This window comes from Dermacentor andersoni, unplaced genomic scaffold (genome assembly GCF_023375885.2).
Source record: "Dermacentor andersoni unplaced genomic scaffold, qqDerAnde1_hic_scaffold ctg00000033.1, whole genome shotgun sequence".
Lineage (NCBI taxonomy): Eukaryota > Metazoa > Arthropoda > Arachnida > Ixodida > Ixodidae > Dermacentor > Dermacentor andersoni.
The window spans coordinates 1,293,306-1,309,863 of record NW_027314755.1 but is presented as its reverse complement, the minus strand read 5'-3'; the positions used below and the strand labels follow the sequence as shown (position 1 = coordinate 1,309,863).

Here is a 16,558-nt window from a genome sequence, read left to right as displayed (position 1 = left end):
TGGAATGCCCCTTCTGATAACGCGCATGCCGTTCGTTACTGGAAAGTTCCGGGCTCGCAGCGTTAAAGAAAGGAAGCGCATCAAGGCAGATAACGATTATTGTTGTGTGGCAGAAGGGGCAAGCCAAAGGGTGTAACTTTGCCTAAGAGTGCACGTTTAGTATCGTTGTATCGATGGATGGATGGATGGATGGATGCTATGAGCGTGCGTTTGAAACGGAGGGGGAGGGGGCGGAGTAAATTGCACCCCCGAGTTCTTTTTCTGATTTCGCCGAGTCTATTACCTACTTATTTTCTTTATGCGAATCTTTTTTTCTTTACCAACCTCACCCGGTTTCGTGACCGCGGCTGCAGAATGGGTATTCCCTTTCCCAATAGGCGGACCAATCGCAACGCCTCGAAATGTCGCTCGCCTCAACGCCACCGCGGAGTGCACTGTAAAAGAATGCTCAACTATCTGAACTTAAAAATGCGTGAAGACAAAATGGAGAAAGAGTTTGAGAAACTTCGCAACCAACTAACGTGTAACTTAAAGTGTAAATCGACAAGCGGGAGCCATGACAGAGAGCCAGAAACAGAGACACCATAAAAAAAATAATGTGGTTTTACATGCCATAGCCATTATCTGATTATGAAGCAAGCCGTAATAAGGGACTATGGAAATGGAGACCACCTGGGATTCCTCAACGAGTAAGTAAATCTAAGTACGCGGGTGGTTTCGCATTTCGTCTCCGTCAAAATACGGCCGCCGTAACCGGTATTCGATCTTGCGCCCTAAGGCTTAGCAGCAGAACACCGCAGCCACTCAAGGGAGAAAGAGACACCAAATTGGCTGTAAAGAATGAAAATAAACATACCAATGACATTTAGAGGAACGGGCAGAAAGAAATTTAGAAGAAAACATGTTGGATAACACAAAAGGGCTTGCTATTCTTGAGGCTCGAGCTCGTTGTCAAGGAACAAAAACGTACGGAGCAAATATTTGCAACAAGACAAGACATGTGAATGCTGCAGCGTATATTCGGAGCCCACTCGCCAACTCCTAATGGCATGCGAAAGGATTTATTCGGCGAGACCCGGAGGCAACACAAACCTTCCAAAAGCGCTTCAGTTTAATATGACTGGAAGCACCAACCGCTCAGCAATCGCGATAACGAAAAGACTAAGAGTATTAGTGTAAGAAAAGCAGGAAAGAAATTGATACGACCTGATTCGTTGCAAGTCTACGTAGCGATAGAAGGCAGACAGAAGCACTGAGAAAAAAAAGGATTGCAGATATTTATACAAAAACACTAATAAAAGGATGTACAGTACACCTAATAAATCAAGCAGGCTATAGCCTGCTTGACGAGATAGTTGGCTGTATCCACTCCGTTATAAAAGGGATGGCAGTAAAGCATCGTCATAATTGTCCAATAATTAGCCACTGCAATGATTTATTTGATCATTAGTTACATGCCTGAGCTAAGCCAGCTATTGTAGCTGTTCTTCAGCTGTGAGTATCCCCTTTCACCGGGCAGAGTCTTGAGCTTCCACCATTGAACAAATATGGACCATTTTTAGCAGTTTTGTTTGTACAATGCAGGGCACTAAAACTATTCATAACCTTACCAGCAAGGCTCGAGAATATTAGGGCGGGACTACTCAGCTTCACTGTTAAGAACTCTACTATAAATATCCTTACTACTATTTTTTCCAAGAATGATATCTCCCTACTTTGTTCAATCCAGGAGACAAATTTATTTTAACCATGGCTAGAGGAATGCGAAGAAAGGGTGCATTCTTCGAAGGAAACCACAGAGCTGGCGGACAGTATTCCTCGAGATAACCACTGTAAGAACTTTATTCGCAGGCCTTCTTCAGCCCTAGTCAGAAGAAATAAGATTAGCCCAGTTTTGTTTGTCAGGAAGTTAGCTCCCAGCTAGTACTGTTGAGGCCCAGACCGCAAGTTCTCTTCGAAGGCACATGACGGATCTTGGTGCGAGGGTGACATCCAGAGAAGGCACTCCTCCCGAGTGAATATCCGGCTGTAGCGATGCCGAATCCACCGTCAGGTGCGACGGTGCTTCCGGACCTGCTCGACCAATTTCGTGGCGGGTGCTGCCCTGTTAAGGAGACCCGTCGACGGCTTCTCAGTCCTGTGCGCCAACGCGGCATGAAAGCATGTGCCTCTTGCGGCCACCTTTGGTGTAATATTTTTTGCCGCACACGCTGCACTCAAAGGACGGTTCGCCGTGCGTACCTAAATGCCTCGTGAGATTCCAACGGCTCTTAAACAGTTTGCCACACTCGGGACAGTTGTGGTTTTTCCCAAGCGAGTGGTCAGCGGCGTGTTTTTGAAAGGCCTCCGCGTAGGTGAAACCGAACCGACACAAGTGGCACTCTTGCATTCTGTTGGTAGCCTGGTTCTCTCGCTGTTGCCACGCTGCTTCTCTGGTTTCTTCAGGAACTCTGCGAGACAACAGATCGGGAGGGCACTTGATTAGTTAATCTTTTCTGTAAGGAGCCCAAATTTGGGATGATGGAGCTGGTTACAGGAAAAACCTACTCCTCTCGAGTGCTACCACCTTTGCAACCGACACTTTATATTACAATGCCGACGCTTTCCGATGACGGATTTGGCGCCTGGAACAATCGCGGAAACTTAAAAATCGAGATTGTTACGAAACCGCGTTCTTGCTTGGAGCCATCGAGCCGTGTTGAGCGAGGCTAAAAATCAACGAGGTGAAAGAAACCCTCTAAGCCGTTCATTGTGTGTACTGCATGACAGCAGAAATTGCAAAGCCCCCTAATTTACCTTATTGTCATTTGTTGCTTTGACGCTGACGAAAGACGCCCATGCGCACATCGGCCAGCCACAAAACTGACTCTTTATGATGACTCTATAATTTTCTTGTATAATTAACTACTTAGCAAAAATACAAGAATAGCGTGACACGTACAAGAGTGAGCAACCTGCATTTGGTCGCATCGTCTTACGGTGCATCGGCATATTTTTATACTCTGAGTAAAATAAGCTGAAACACGTGTATATACGTCTATGGTTCAACTAACGTGAAACAACACCCTGTATATATGCAATGGTGATCCGGTGATCAGTAAAGCAACATATATGTGCGAAATACGCACACATACATATGTGCGTGTGTTTTTCACATGTACTTCGAAACTCAATATTGCTCGTGACTCAATGTTATTGAACAATAAGTTAACAGCATTTAGTCAACGACTTTATTGTTGGAAACTACTCAACTATGGATTAATACTCAACACTATTCAACAATATGTCAAGAGAATTTAGTCTACGACTTTATTGTTGAAAACTACTCAACATTGGCTCAATAATACTCATTACTATTCAATATATCAACAGAATTTAGTCAACGACTTTATTGTTGGAAATTACTCAACAATGGCTCAATAATACTCAATACTATTCAACAATATATCAAGAGAATTTAGTCAACGACTTTATTGTGGAAAACTACCCAACAATGGCTCAATAATACTTAATACTATTCAACAGTATACCAACAGAATTTAGTGAACGACTTTTTGTTGTGAACTGCCCAACAACCTTACTGTTGAATTATTGCTCTGTGGTTTCAATTGTTGAGGTATTGTTGAAAGGCTATTGAGTCAAATATTCGTCAACTATATGCCATCAACATTTCAACAGTCATTTTCATAAGTGCATCCACCGAGGCTCCATACAGGTCCAAACACCCCGTATTGGCTATGCCTGAGGCTGTCCTTTTCCCTCGACAAGGTGAAGACGCGCATGGCTGATCGCGGCCGGTTCCGAACCACATGTGCTTAGTTTCGTGGTGTCGCTACACACCTAACGCATGCTGACGCATAACACGCTGCCCTGAGGGGCTGCCTGCTATAAGCAATAGCACAGATATTGCACCTTTCAGGCATCAGCACTCCCCTCCTCAGAACAAGTTGGTGAGTGCAGTCATGATTGCACTATGGGCCGCATTTCGGGCTGTCCTTGGGCTGATTTGTGTTAAAAGGAAGCTGAAGAGTCTGTCGAATTCAATAAAACGCTCATATAAGGATGCGGGAACCTTATAAACCATGAAAGTAAAATTTCGGGGGGGATTTTTCACTTAGGAGCGACGCAATCGTTGGTAAAATTTGCGCTGTAGCTCCGCCCCCTGTCGAGCGCCGCGCGCTGCTGCTGACGCTGACGATGCGAGCGGAGACCGGAAACCGCGGCTTAGTGACGTCAACACTGGTGTTCCGCTCTTTCGCAGTCTACGCGACCGTGCCTCACCGGGCTTATTTCTGCGTGCGTGCCGTCCTAATCTGCTTTGCTCGACCCTACATTCCTTTATTTGTGTGTATGTAGGAGTGGTAGTTGACGTGCGCAGCGTCAACTGAACATGTAGGCCGATCATGCCGGCGTTCTGTGCAGTCTACGCTTGCACGAACACCAGCGGCCGCGACGATGTTCCGATGTTCCATTAGTTCCTCCAAGGCAAGAAGCTTTCAGCTGAGTGGGAGGCTGCTGTGAAGCGAAACAACTTCACGGGCTCAAGAACAACAGTGTTGTGCTCTAACCACTTCCGTGACGATTACTTCCGGAGTTTACCAATAATGCGTGCTTTGGGTTCTCCTAAAAAGATAGTTAGCACGCTGAACGGAAGGTGCATGGTTATCGCCCACCCTTGACGCAGGTTTCATCGCCAAGGGCCGCGAATTTTCTATTCGCACGTGTGTTGTGAAACAGCCTGCATGCAGCTATCATAACGTAGTGCAAGCGTAAAGTTTGCATGTGTTGGAAAGCCTCCTCATGCCAAGACGCTGCGCCCACCCCCGCCCTCTCTCACACACATAAGAAACCGTCCATCTCACGTAGCCGACCGAATTCGCCAGTTACGAGTAGCGTGCGGATGGCGCGCTGATGAAGGTGCTATGCTACACGTGCTACAACAGCCGGTAAGCTTCCCACGTTTAAACCGTCTGTGTAGATTGCCGACAGCTTTGGGGCAGCGCACAAATGCTGAAGATCGCATCACCGCTTACGTTCCACGAGGAGGCATGCAGGAACGTAACACTGCAGTTGTTTGCCCGGAAACGTACTCACTGGAACGCTGAATGTAGCTTAGCAAAAAACATACCCGCCAAAGAACATTTCCAACACAAGGAGATGCTAACACTTCGCCTTCGTCCACGTGGAAAGCAGTGCTTGCACCAGCATTTTTTGCTTGTTGGAGAGGCTGGCTCTTGGCAATCGGCTCGTACATGTAGTATGTACAAGTATAAACCCCTTACAAATGACCTTGCACGCGACAGCGACAGCGCTAGAAGCGAGGCGATGGCTGTCGCGTTCACTCGTCGTGCGCAAGCCGAACTCCACGCGAGCGACGGCTTTGAGCGACGACTTCCCGGTATGGGGGCAGCAATATACGCGCCGAAACTATAGCGCGACGCATGCTTTATCAAATTAAGTTGATGTATTTGACTGAAGAAGGAGCAACAAATATTTCTGAAGGTCTTGCACTAGGTTCTTATTTTTGCACGTGTAAAATTCAATAGTTTATTCGTTCCGTGCGACAAACAGTAGTATTTGAGTTATGTACATCCAGTTTCGGCTTCGCACAATTGGCTAGTCGCTCATAGCATTCCCGGGCTACGAGCGACGAGTTCCAGATTTCTAGAAACGAGCGATCGAGCGACAACACCGACCGATTTGTTCAAGCGACGGCCCGTTTTGTCGCTCGAAGCCATCGCCCGTCACCGTCGCGCGCAAAATCGCTCTCGTAGAGTTTGGACATTACGCCGAATTTCTCAGAGAAACGCAAGCTCTCAAAAATTTCTATGACCGTCTCAGCAAAACATCACCAAACTACTTTGCACCGTGCTTCGTGTGTAGCGGCAGCAGTCGGTCCGGACGAACACCATTGTTCACGTCACGAGGCGCCCGACCAATCACAGGCGGAAACGAGGCGCGTGAGCTGGGCGTGTCTGCTGCGGCACTTTTCGTCAAAATAAAATATGTTTGCGCTTTCTTTCGCTCAATTTCGATGCGATATTCGAATTCAGACGGTTGAAAACCACCGCGTACTGCTCTTCACTCATTGTTTCGGGAAAAGCTTTCAGCTTCCCTTTAAAATGAACATTTCCAAATGTGGGCTGACCTGTCGGTTTCTTCCGGGATAAACGATGGTTTCTCCAAGCCAGCAAGGCTTGTAGTAGACGTGGCGGGATCGGCGCTGGTGCTGGACACCATGGGCGGGTGACTGATGCTTCCGCTGTCAGTGGCATCTGTGTGCCCGGAAAAGCAGCAGAGATGTTTACTCACCGCTCTGGACAGGTCATTCGTAGAGTATGAAAACTTCGTGCTGAGAAATGGTGGCATTCAAAACGCTTTAGTTGAAATTTCTTGGTAGGGAAACATGGCTGCAGTGTCGCTGTGTGTGGTGCTTATTTTCCGAAATTCTGCATTGAGTGCGAGCAAGAACTTCGTAGTAAATAAAGAGACAGTCACGATGAGATCCGTGGAATGGTGAATTTTTCTAAAACTAAGTGCGCTGTAAGTACAGGAGATTACAGCACGACCGTGTTTTAAGCGAAAGACGACAGGTCGCAATTTCTTGGTGCGGTACAAGAGTCTTATAGGTGCTTTTAATTTCCTGTAAAAGGCGCATTCCATGCTTCACCAAGGTGGCAATGGATGATGTGATCAATTCAATGAGCATGCTTTCGCAGACAGCCAACTTGTCTTAAACAAAAAAGGACGCGTTCCCCGTGTTGTGAAGCCTCTGATGTAGTAGTGCGCTAAACGAACCTGCAGCTCGCATGTTCCTGTCTAAATACGGGAAAAAATACATCTCCTTTCTCTCGGTCATCCCTGCACCAAATTTGATGGCGCCTATTGAATGCGATTGAAAATAATAAAATGTTATGACTGAATATTTTTGTTCAGGCTCTGAACGTCTTTATGAAAAATATTGGATGGGAAAAGTTTTGTAAAGAAACAATAACAAGTTCACAGATCTTTATAGAGGAATAAAAAAAATATTACAATTCTGGAAACCACATTTAGTGATACATTGCCAACCGCTCCTAAATATTTTTGTACTTTTCGCGTATTGCAAATTCTTAAGTCGAAATCGGCAGCTTTAGATATCCTAACGGAATCAGTTTACACAAATGCGATATTTGTTTCCGAAGCAGAGTTTCTAAATTCTGGGCATTCTGTTTCAACTCTTTAAGAGGACAACTCTTAAATCTAGAGCATGCGCACACTTGCAGACTCGCGCAAGCTCGAGTCTTTTTCGCAGGTCGCGAAAAAGGTGGTTTGCATCCACAAAGTAGCGTTACACATTAAACATTTTTACACCCTTATGGGTGGTAAGAGAGGTGCTTTCTGTATTTACACCCATGTCCACACCCTTTTAGCACCCTTTCCTGTCAAAACACCCTATCACAAGGGTCTATACTACACATAAGGTGCGACTTTGCTAGAAGGGTGTTAAATCGACGACTGAAGGGTGTTGAACGCATTGATGCATAAATCTAAGCAACGTGTACACGTCCACGCATTGAGCAATAAGTGTAGGTCTTGCATTTTTAATGATAAAGCATTTTATGGCCTTTCAGGTAGGAAAGATGGCGTTCTCCGCAAAACAATCCATACGGGACCCTGCTCATGCCAATCTTGTCATTTCCCTTGAAACATTCAGAAAGCATTCAGAACCGCGCCGCCCTTTTATTCTCTCATATTATTCACGTGATTTTAGCGTCACGTCCATGAAAAGAAGACTAGGTCAACCTTACCTTTGGTTACGTCGTAGGTACCTTCGTCTGTGTATTTTTCATAGAATATGGTACTTTAACCCTTCTCTTAAAGAAAATATTTCACCACACCAAGTTATATCTCGTCTCGCATCGAACATCAACACAATATTGATGCGCTATTCTTCCATTTTGCCAAGAACAGCCACTGAATGGAACCGCCTTCCCGCATCCACAGTCTCAGTTTGTGACAGCACTAATTCAACATCGCTGTTCAAATTGTATTACAGGTAAATTTTCTATTCTTGCCCTGCACTGCAAATATTGTATACTTTCACCCCTTCTTTCTGTTGTGTCTACTAGGCCTTGAAAGTATGTATAATAAAGCAATAAAATGTGACGTCATCAGCGTCATGTATGACGTCAGTAGTGATACAGAAGGTAGTAAATAGAACAACGCTAATTATGAGGAATTATGGGTAAATAATGGGAATAGGGGTAGTTGGAGAAGTATGGGAGAGGCCTTTACCCTGCAGTGGGCATAACCAGGCTGATGATGAATGTGAATTAGGGTGGAATATATTCGGTTAAAGTTCGTACAAACTGTAGCAAGGTGGATTACGGCAGATGAAGGTAGAATTGTGAAGGACACGTGACAATGTATGACGTATCACGGTCACGTGATAATTGCAAGTGTACATCCATGAAGTCATTAGGTTTTCGCATTGCTAAGTGACTTTCGATCTTTTTCTAAGATTCTGATGTTACTGGCATGACAGCCACTCCAAAATGTATCATCGAGAAAATGTACGCACTTTCACTTACAATTTAATTATCACTATATTTTGTGCTCACAATTATATTATCATGCAATTAAACACTTCTAAGACAAACTGCAGTAGCAGAATGAAAACGTGCGAGCAACTTGCACAATTCTGCACGAATATTTCGTTGCCCTTAATAGCCCAACAAAAAGTGGCGAAATTAAAGAAGCTGTCTGGATATATTGCTGAACAAACAGGGGAGTACTATTAGACGAGCCTCTGCTGTACAATGGCATCAACGTACAATTGCTTGGTGAAGCCATAACGAAGACATGTAGAGCGGCGAGATCACGCTGGAAGTTCTCAAATCCGAATCTCCACGTACCTTGCCTAAGTTATTCAGAGTTTTACTAAGCTACTGGTCTGCCTTCTAAGCGCATCCTCGGACACAGTTTGTAAGGCTCAGCCTCTATATTAGGGGCTGGTGTCGTCAAAGCTGTAATTGCTTATCCACAGCATACGCTCTTACAAACGCTTCCAGGGAAAAATTGGTCCACGTTAAGCAATTCTGGAATATATCTATATATATATATGAAAGAATTTCATTTCCAGACCTCTGTCTCGTAAAGCGGACGCAGCTTGTCCCCCGTCTGTGAAGGGGCGCTGCGGTCGAGGGTAGGGAGGTCGTGCTTTCCCGATGTTGGTGTTGACGAGCTCTTCCACCCTTCTTGCGTGGACAGCGGGCGTGTTTTTTTTGTCTGTTGATTCTGGAAACACGTGGTGGCCATCGACATGCATTTTTTGTGTGGAAATATTGGAAGATGGTTCGCGCCCGGCTATAGCCGTGAAGCCTACGTGGCTTTCATCGGTGTTCTATCGCTTCTACTGGATGCCTGACACGTGGATGCACCGATTCTTGGTTCAGGCATGTCATGAGATGCGAATGGAGAACAGATGCCAGGTCCGGGACCCTGCGGCCCATTTGGAGTTCTTTCCAGGGGCTGGCATCACTGTCGTAAACTTTTTTGACACTCGCTACATGGAACGGTGACCTTCTAAAAAAATGCCGTGCTGCCTGCATCGCGAGTCCGAAAAAATTCTGTTGCACGCACTATCATGAAATATGGAATTTAAAAAATGCTGCAGAAATTCTGACTATTGTTTCATAATGGCTAGCCGTTCTTTGGCTCTGCTGTTAGTTCGCTATTGTTTACTTGCTTATCGTACCTTATGCATGTCTACCTTCCGACCGCTTTTCTGATGTCTAAAAATGCTTGCTCATTAGTAGACAATTCTCAGGGTTTCGGTAGCATGTTGTGTTCTTTATCATCCGTGTCCTGCATAGGCCGCATCATGCTACATAGTGAAACTCTCCGAGTGGAACTGGTTCAGCAAGCCACATTTCGGAAATAGCCAATACTTTGTTGGTTACTTGGATAGATACATGTCTGTAGAGCGAGCACTACGAAATTCGATGTTGGAGGAAACCAGCGACAACTAACCTTTTGCTTTGGCCGCCGCTATGCACTGGTTAGCCTCACGCTACATGGTCTGAAGTCTCAGAAACGAGAATTCCGTCATTGCGCTTATCTTTGTGGGATGAAATGTGAAGACATCCTTGGCATTTCTGAGATACAGGCCTTCCAAGCTGGTTCTTCTTTAAGGCATGACGGAGACAAATTTCAGAGGAGGAAAATTTTTTAGGCTGCCAAAAATCATGTAAAATTACACTATTATCGCATTTCCCAAGCAGCCATTCTATGATTATTCATACTCCGCACACCAAAGCCGGCTTCCTTGCATGCGCATCTCTAATGCGCAAAAGTAAGCTTTCAAGGGGCCGACAATAACGGGTTTCCTCATTTTTTGTCGTTTTCCATTGCTTCTTTATCTATTCTAAAGCGACCAATCATTTACATTTACCCAATTTTAACAGTAGGATGTGTTAACTTCACCAATTATGCATTTATTTTGCAGACAAAAGGTTTTTGGAGACAAAAGACTCTTCGTGTTAATTACAGATTTTGCAAGGGTACTCTACAGGGAATGCTTACGCATTAAAATTGAGTGCGCTTAAGCGAATAAGGCAGTTTATTGCATCGTCTGTGCTGGTTATACACCAGACGTGTATGTTTATTAGGCCTTTTCTTTATCGGTTGAACTTAAAGAGTAGGATGGGTCACTGAAGCACGCTTTCAGCACTTTACGAAAGAAATATGCACGCACAACAAAAGTTCCTGCTACTGTGCACTTCAATGAATGGAGAGACCATTTGGAGGAGATTCGTCGCTTGTTTGAACCTTAAGTCGATTTTTTACAGGTGCCCGTAAATTTCGATTGCTTCAACAGCTACGCCGCTCCTACTATGAAGGGGCATTTTTTCTCCTCGTTTAGTCTTTCCCTTCCCCCTTTTTTCATTACACAGAGTGTAGTGTAGCAAACCGGAAGCTCGTCTGGTTGACCTGCGTGCCTTTGCTATCCTTGCTTTCTTTCTCTCTCTCTCTGTCTTTCTAAGAATTTAGGAGCCAGGACTCTTGAAAGACGGCAGCCCGACATTCTTGAGAGGGTCGTCGTACAGAAGCTGGCTGTATCTCACTTTGGTCCCGCGATGCCTTATTTCCAGCAGAACTTGTTGCTGGGCGAGTTGGTTGAGATCTAACGAATACATTGCTGCGCCAAAAGGAACATAAAGACTTTGGAGGGAGAGTAAGAAACTACTCTCGACCGCTATCACTACTCTCAGCACTCGACTTGTCGCTTCTTACTCTCCCTCCTAAGTCTTTATTTTCCTTTTGGCGCAGCAATGTATTCGTTAGATCTCATTTCGAGCGTAGGTTTCGTGTAGTACGTCGACATGCAGAGAACAGATATAGACGCACCAAGTCGATGCTATACCCGAGGGAGGCCAGGCGGACGCAGAAGAAAATACATTGCCACATGGACCGAATATACAACGAACAATGGAACTCATTCTGTAACTAGTTGGACCCCCGCAAAGTACTGTCTTGCGTAAGGCTTAATCTCCAGGACGTACGCGTTTCTGCTCGGCAACGCAACCACTTTAAGGCAGAGGCTCTCCACCAAGGCTGTCGAGAAGTCAATGTTGGAGAAGAATTTTGTGAGAATTTCAGGTGACAGAGTGTTAGGAAAGGATCTTTAATTGTACGAAGTTCCCTTCACGCAAGCTTCGGCAACGGACGAACCTTTCTACATGGAAGAATTGGAGGCTGCTCTAGCCGTTTGCAGGCGTTCCTCTTCGCCCTTGACTAGATAATATAGTGCACGCTGCTGTACGCCTTCTTGAACATCAAGAGCGAGAGGTCCTGCTGGGTCATCCCAACGTTCCTCCTTGGAGTGACGGAAAGAGGCCCCTTGAACTCAAATCATATCTGCCTCTTGCTCTCGGCAGCTTTGTTGGCAAGTTAACTGAGAGGATGGTCCCCACGCGCCTCGAGTTGTTTTTTGAGCATTGCAATGTTTATGCAGACGCGATGACCCGCTTTTAACGTGGCCTTTCGTCGGTCGACAACGTCATTGATTTTGCGTATCCAACAACAGCATACACCCAAATGCCTCTCCTTAGCGCTATCGTAAGACGTGACTGGCGCGTATGGCAACGTTTCACGTGAAGCCATCGTTCACGCGCTCGTGTCCGTTCAAATCGGAGGTCACGCTATTAGCTGAATTAGGAGCAACCTGACCCGAATGAGCATTTTTTTTGTATTCACCGAGGATGGTGAAATTACCGGCCACTACACCACATATTGTTCGACATAGCTTTGATTTGGCTAGCGGAATCCCTGCCATACTCGGTCAGAATATCAATTTATGCAGACGACATTTGCATCTTGGCTTCAGAAATAGCTGCTCCGCAGGTTCACGCAAGATTACAAAAGGCTGCAACGCTGATGTATGCCTATGTTAAGAGGCAGCGCCTCGGCATCTTAACAGCAGAAAGCGCATTAGTCACCTTAATGCGAAAATGAATGGCCGGATACCCGGTGGCTACTAATGGCCAGCCTATCATGCACAAGAGAACCCATCAATGTTTGGAAATCATCGTTGACCGCGACCTCTTGTGGACACCACCATGAAACCTATGTCACCATTTAAAAGCAATGGATGGAAAACATGGAGACCGTCGATGTGTTCCGTGCTTCAACTGTACAAAGCGCTCTTCGTGGATTTCTAGCGTTGCAGCACTCGGCTGTTGTTAAGGACCCGGAAGACAAATTTCAGAGTGCTTGGGAGCATGCAAGTTCGTTCGTTAATTCATTTGTTCCAATAAAGTGACATAAAGCATATGAAGGAACATAGGACGAGGAGGAAAGAAGATTGCCTCGGGCTCCTCCGCGTGCACTTTCGGTAATATATGAGACTATATTGTAGCACTGCTGGGAAGTCCTAGGTAAGGACAAGAAGCACAGCACAGTTTAATTCATCATGCAGGTAAACAGTTCAATCAACAATAAGCCGCCCCTAGAAAAAAACGTTTCTTCTTATGGCAAAGCTGAAGGAGCCTTGCTGCTGTTTTTTGGTGACGTCGACAAGATAGCAAACTGGGAATCCCTGCTTACTCTTTTAATTACTGGCTTACTGGTACTGTCCTCAGCAGGAGTACAGTACCGTACACACGCGAGTAGTGTTATCGCCTCAGCAATTCACCCATCAGATCATCTCAACCGTGAGCCTAACTTCACGCGGCAGGAGTTACATTTCTTGTACTAGAAACTATGCAGAATGTAGAGCACAGATTGACAGGTGCAGAACCGCGCACCCGTGAACCAGCGGCGATGTTCTAGAAATGTGTCGTATGCGAATGTAGATAGATTGCTGAGTCATGTGCAAGGTGAGGCGTTGAATACCAGCGGCTTAAAGTCTTCCCACACCTACCGGAGACTGTAGTTGTGCCACAAGCCGCGTAGTACTGCATACTCCATGGCTCAGCGCCGGTGGCGTCAGGAATTCTAAAACGCAAGAAAGAGACGCACATGAACAGTGCGGCCTGCGATGGTAAACAAAGGTAGCTGAAGATTTTAGCAGAAGTCAACATTTCGACAAGGGGGCGGAACTCATGAAGATAAGTGCCCTTTCAGAGGGAGACGTTTGCTTGCGTGTTGCAGGCGTGTTGCTCGGGAGCAGATTCATGCGCGCTTTGTGCACGTATGCTTTACTGTCTCTTGCTCTTTTGAAATATCTGCGCTAAGCTTTAGGTGAACATTGTTTGCTATTGTGTGGGTAATGGGCCATTTCTATACCTATATTTAAGGCTATTGTTCACATGGCTAATGGAATTTTATGGTGCTGCTCAACTCTTCTAGTTTAAATTGTAAATCATGCCAGCTTTGCCGGCCTCTAGACTGGCTTATGTCCTTATTAGGTTCGAGCTTCGTGGGCAAATGAATAATGAAAACCCGTCAAGGCAAAGGAACAATGTTTTTTATTATCTTCCGTGTGAATTTCGTTGAAAGATGTTGCATTAAATAGACGCAGTTAAATTCCAAGAATTGCCTGAATAAAAATTTCTGTTTTGGTTTCCAACTTCAAAAAAATCTGAAATGACCAATCCTAACATAGACGCGTAAAATAGTTAGCATTTATGCGAGAATTTCCAAGATATCTACTCATAAAATAGTTTTTTAGTGCTGTGTAATACATCAATTTTAGGCACTTTAGATGTGATATTAGGGTGGTTTAAATCATCATTTCATTTTTTGAAGCTTAATTAAGTTGTAATTTCCATACTTGAGTTTCGATTTTCTTAACAAATCGAAAATAAAATTCCTTTATATTTCAATATTACCATATTTTTTAAGACCGCACAAGGTTTACCAATGTTGTTGCGGTGGTTGCGGAGCAAGACTATTCACCCTCTCGCATTTACGCCCTAGGTAGCAGATCCCCAAATAAAGCTTCCGGTTAAAGCCAGCACCATATTGTGAAAAGAGCTGATACTCGGAGCTTCAGGCATGAGAACTTCAATCCATCGCACAAATTCGTCAATTCAAGCATAACTGTGCCATATACGGCGTTCCATGACGTCTAAATTAGTTGCTCTATTGAAAGGAATTCCTACAGAAGTTTGGCTCACCTAGCATCATTTCCCAGAATGCACGATGCTTCCTCCGTGCCCGCGTGGCTTGTACTGGCCACTGCGTATTTGCCACCGCCGCTGCTGCTGTAGACTGGAAGTGTGAAACTGGTGCTTACAGTTTCTCTGTTGTGTGTATACCCTGAAATCAGAGGTGTTGGATCCACACTGTGTCACATTCCCTGCTAGGAACGCGAGGGGACCAATAAGTTTTCGTAAGAGTCTTTATGCTTATAAATCTTAACAGCAGTGCTTCCGCCTGTAATGCATCTCTAAATGCAAGCAACAAAAGCTGGAAGGCCCAACGTTGCGCTACGAAAAAGACAAGTATGCGCATTGGGAGTTATTCATTGTTTTATTCCTTGGCCTTTGATGCCTAGACTAGAGCATGGTTGATCTTACAAAGCCTGACTTTGGTTTGCTAGCTTCTTGTGTTTGGATAATGCATTATCTCCGCTATAGGCTACGAGGCGTTAACCATCGCTTTGGCTTATCACACAATAAGATTCAACGTGCATGTATAGACCAATGGCTACAAACTAGTGTTCTACCGTTATTAAAAAATTTAACCACAAGAAAACCGCAGGGTTTTATAGTAATTTACTGCACTCGTATTGGCTGCTTATCTTTAGTTTATCTCACTAAATGGGAAAGCTTTTTGTAAGATCAACGGCTTTGGCTTAGGCGAACCCGAACATAAGCTCTCCATCTTTTGCCTATGTGTTTATCTCGAAATGCAAGGGAGGGGTTCATGAAAGAGAAAATTGTCATCCGCCAGGCCAAGAAAGAGTTGTCCTCATCAGACATGTTGGTAAAAAAGCAAATTTCTTTTGTAAACTGCAAAGCTTTCATACTCAGAAACCGGCATAGTTTTCCCGTGCATCTATGGTTTACGCGTGGGCACAACAATTCATTCCTTCAAGAAATTGAGCTTAGCTTCGGACACGTGGTCATGTCGAGGACGGATCCAGCGTAGCCTGAGGTTTTTAAAGCCTTTTTTTATCTGTAGAAGAAATTGTCGAAATTGTTATACAATAATGCACAGTTGTCTTCGTCGGCGTCTGGCATTTCTACATTCCATCGAATTGTTACGACTATTTCGTAGAATTTTTTTTTTCGTCAAGTCTAAGGTAACAACTAGATGCGCAGCCGAGTTGAATTCATCATGCGATTATGCACTTTAATAGAGAGCTCCAAAAACAAGCATTGCTACTAATGCAAGGGTTGAGCAGCGTCACCACTGTATTCATTCGTCGTGACGTGGACATATGTTGAACAGCAAACCGGGACAACCTGTCTCGTAGTTGCGACAAACCTATCTCACATGGCCAGGTAGCGTCTTATAGCGCATGTTGTATTCCGCCTCTTTATTTGGGAACGCTAAACATTATAAATGCACATATAGCTACCGTAAGTCTAGTAAATGGGCATCAGAAATTGCTGAAGTATAATCTACAAACTATCCTAGAGATTAGAGCAGAATCGCACACGTGCGTGCAGTTTGATCAACGCAGCGAATAGTCTATTCAATCTTGTCACAGGGGAACCTTATTTCATGGAACGACAGTTCAATTTAGAATATTCTGCTCAGATTTACATGCGCAGAACCGTGCATCTGAGAGCAAGCGGAAACGCTGTTTAAATGTATCGTGTGCGATACCAGACATCAGCTTCCTCAATCACCAGCAAGATGAGGCGTGGTAGACGAACGTCTAAAAACCTTCCCACGCGTACCCTGGATGGTGGATGTGCCTGCAGTCGGGTAGTACTGCGTGTTGCTTTGGTGAACCCGCGTGGTCTGAGGATTTCTAGAACAGAAAACAAACGAACAATAAGGCCTGAGGTGATTAACAGTGGCGTAACAAAGGTTGTTTCCGAGGCCAACATTTCGGCAAGTTGATGCAACTCATGAGCACAAGTCCCCTTCTTGAAACGTTTGCGCCCTGCAACCATAA

The 16,558-nt window shown here is 44.9% G+C and overlaps 1 protein-coding gene across 3 annotated transcripts in view; it reads right to left on the bottom strand.

The window, feature by feature from the left end:
- Window positions 1–1,814: 1,814 nt before the first annotated feature.
- Window positions 1,815–16,558, bottom strand: part of LOC126518113 (uncharacterized) — a 35,313-nt gene continuing 20,569 nt past the window's right edge. For 2 of the 3 annotated variants that reach the window (XM_055064147.2, XM_055064148.2), the window contains 5 exons: window positions 16,338–16,411; window positions 14,604–14,745; window positions 13,406–13,479; window positions 6,149–6,275; window positions 1,815–2,450 (listed from right to left, as the gene is read on the bottom strand). In XM_055064147.2, the coding sequence (XP_054920122.1) occupies window positions 2,132–2,450; window positions 6,149–6,275; window positions 13,406–13,479; window positions 14,604–14,745; window positions 16,338–16,411 (736 nt within the window). In that variant the 3' untranslated portion in view covers window positions 1,815–2,131. The remainder of the gene's footprint in view (window positions 2,451–6,148; window positions 6,276–13,405; window positions 13,480–14,603; window positions 14,746–16,337; window positions 16,412–16,558) is intronic. The other variant, XM_055064149.2, reaches the window with a different exon arrangement.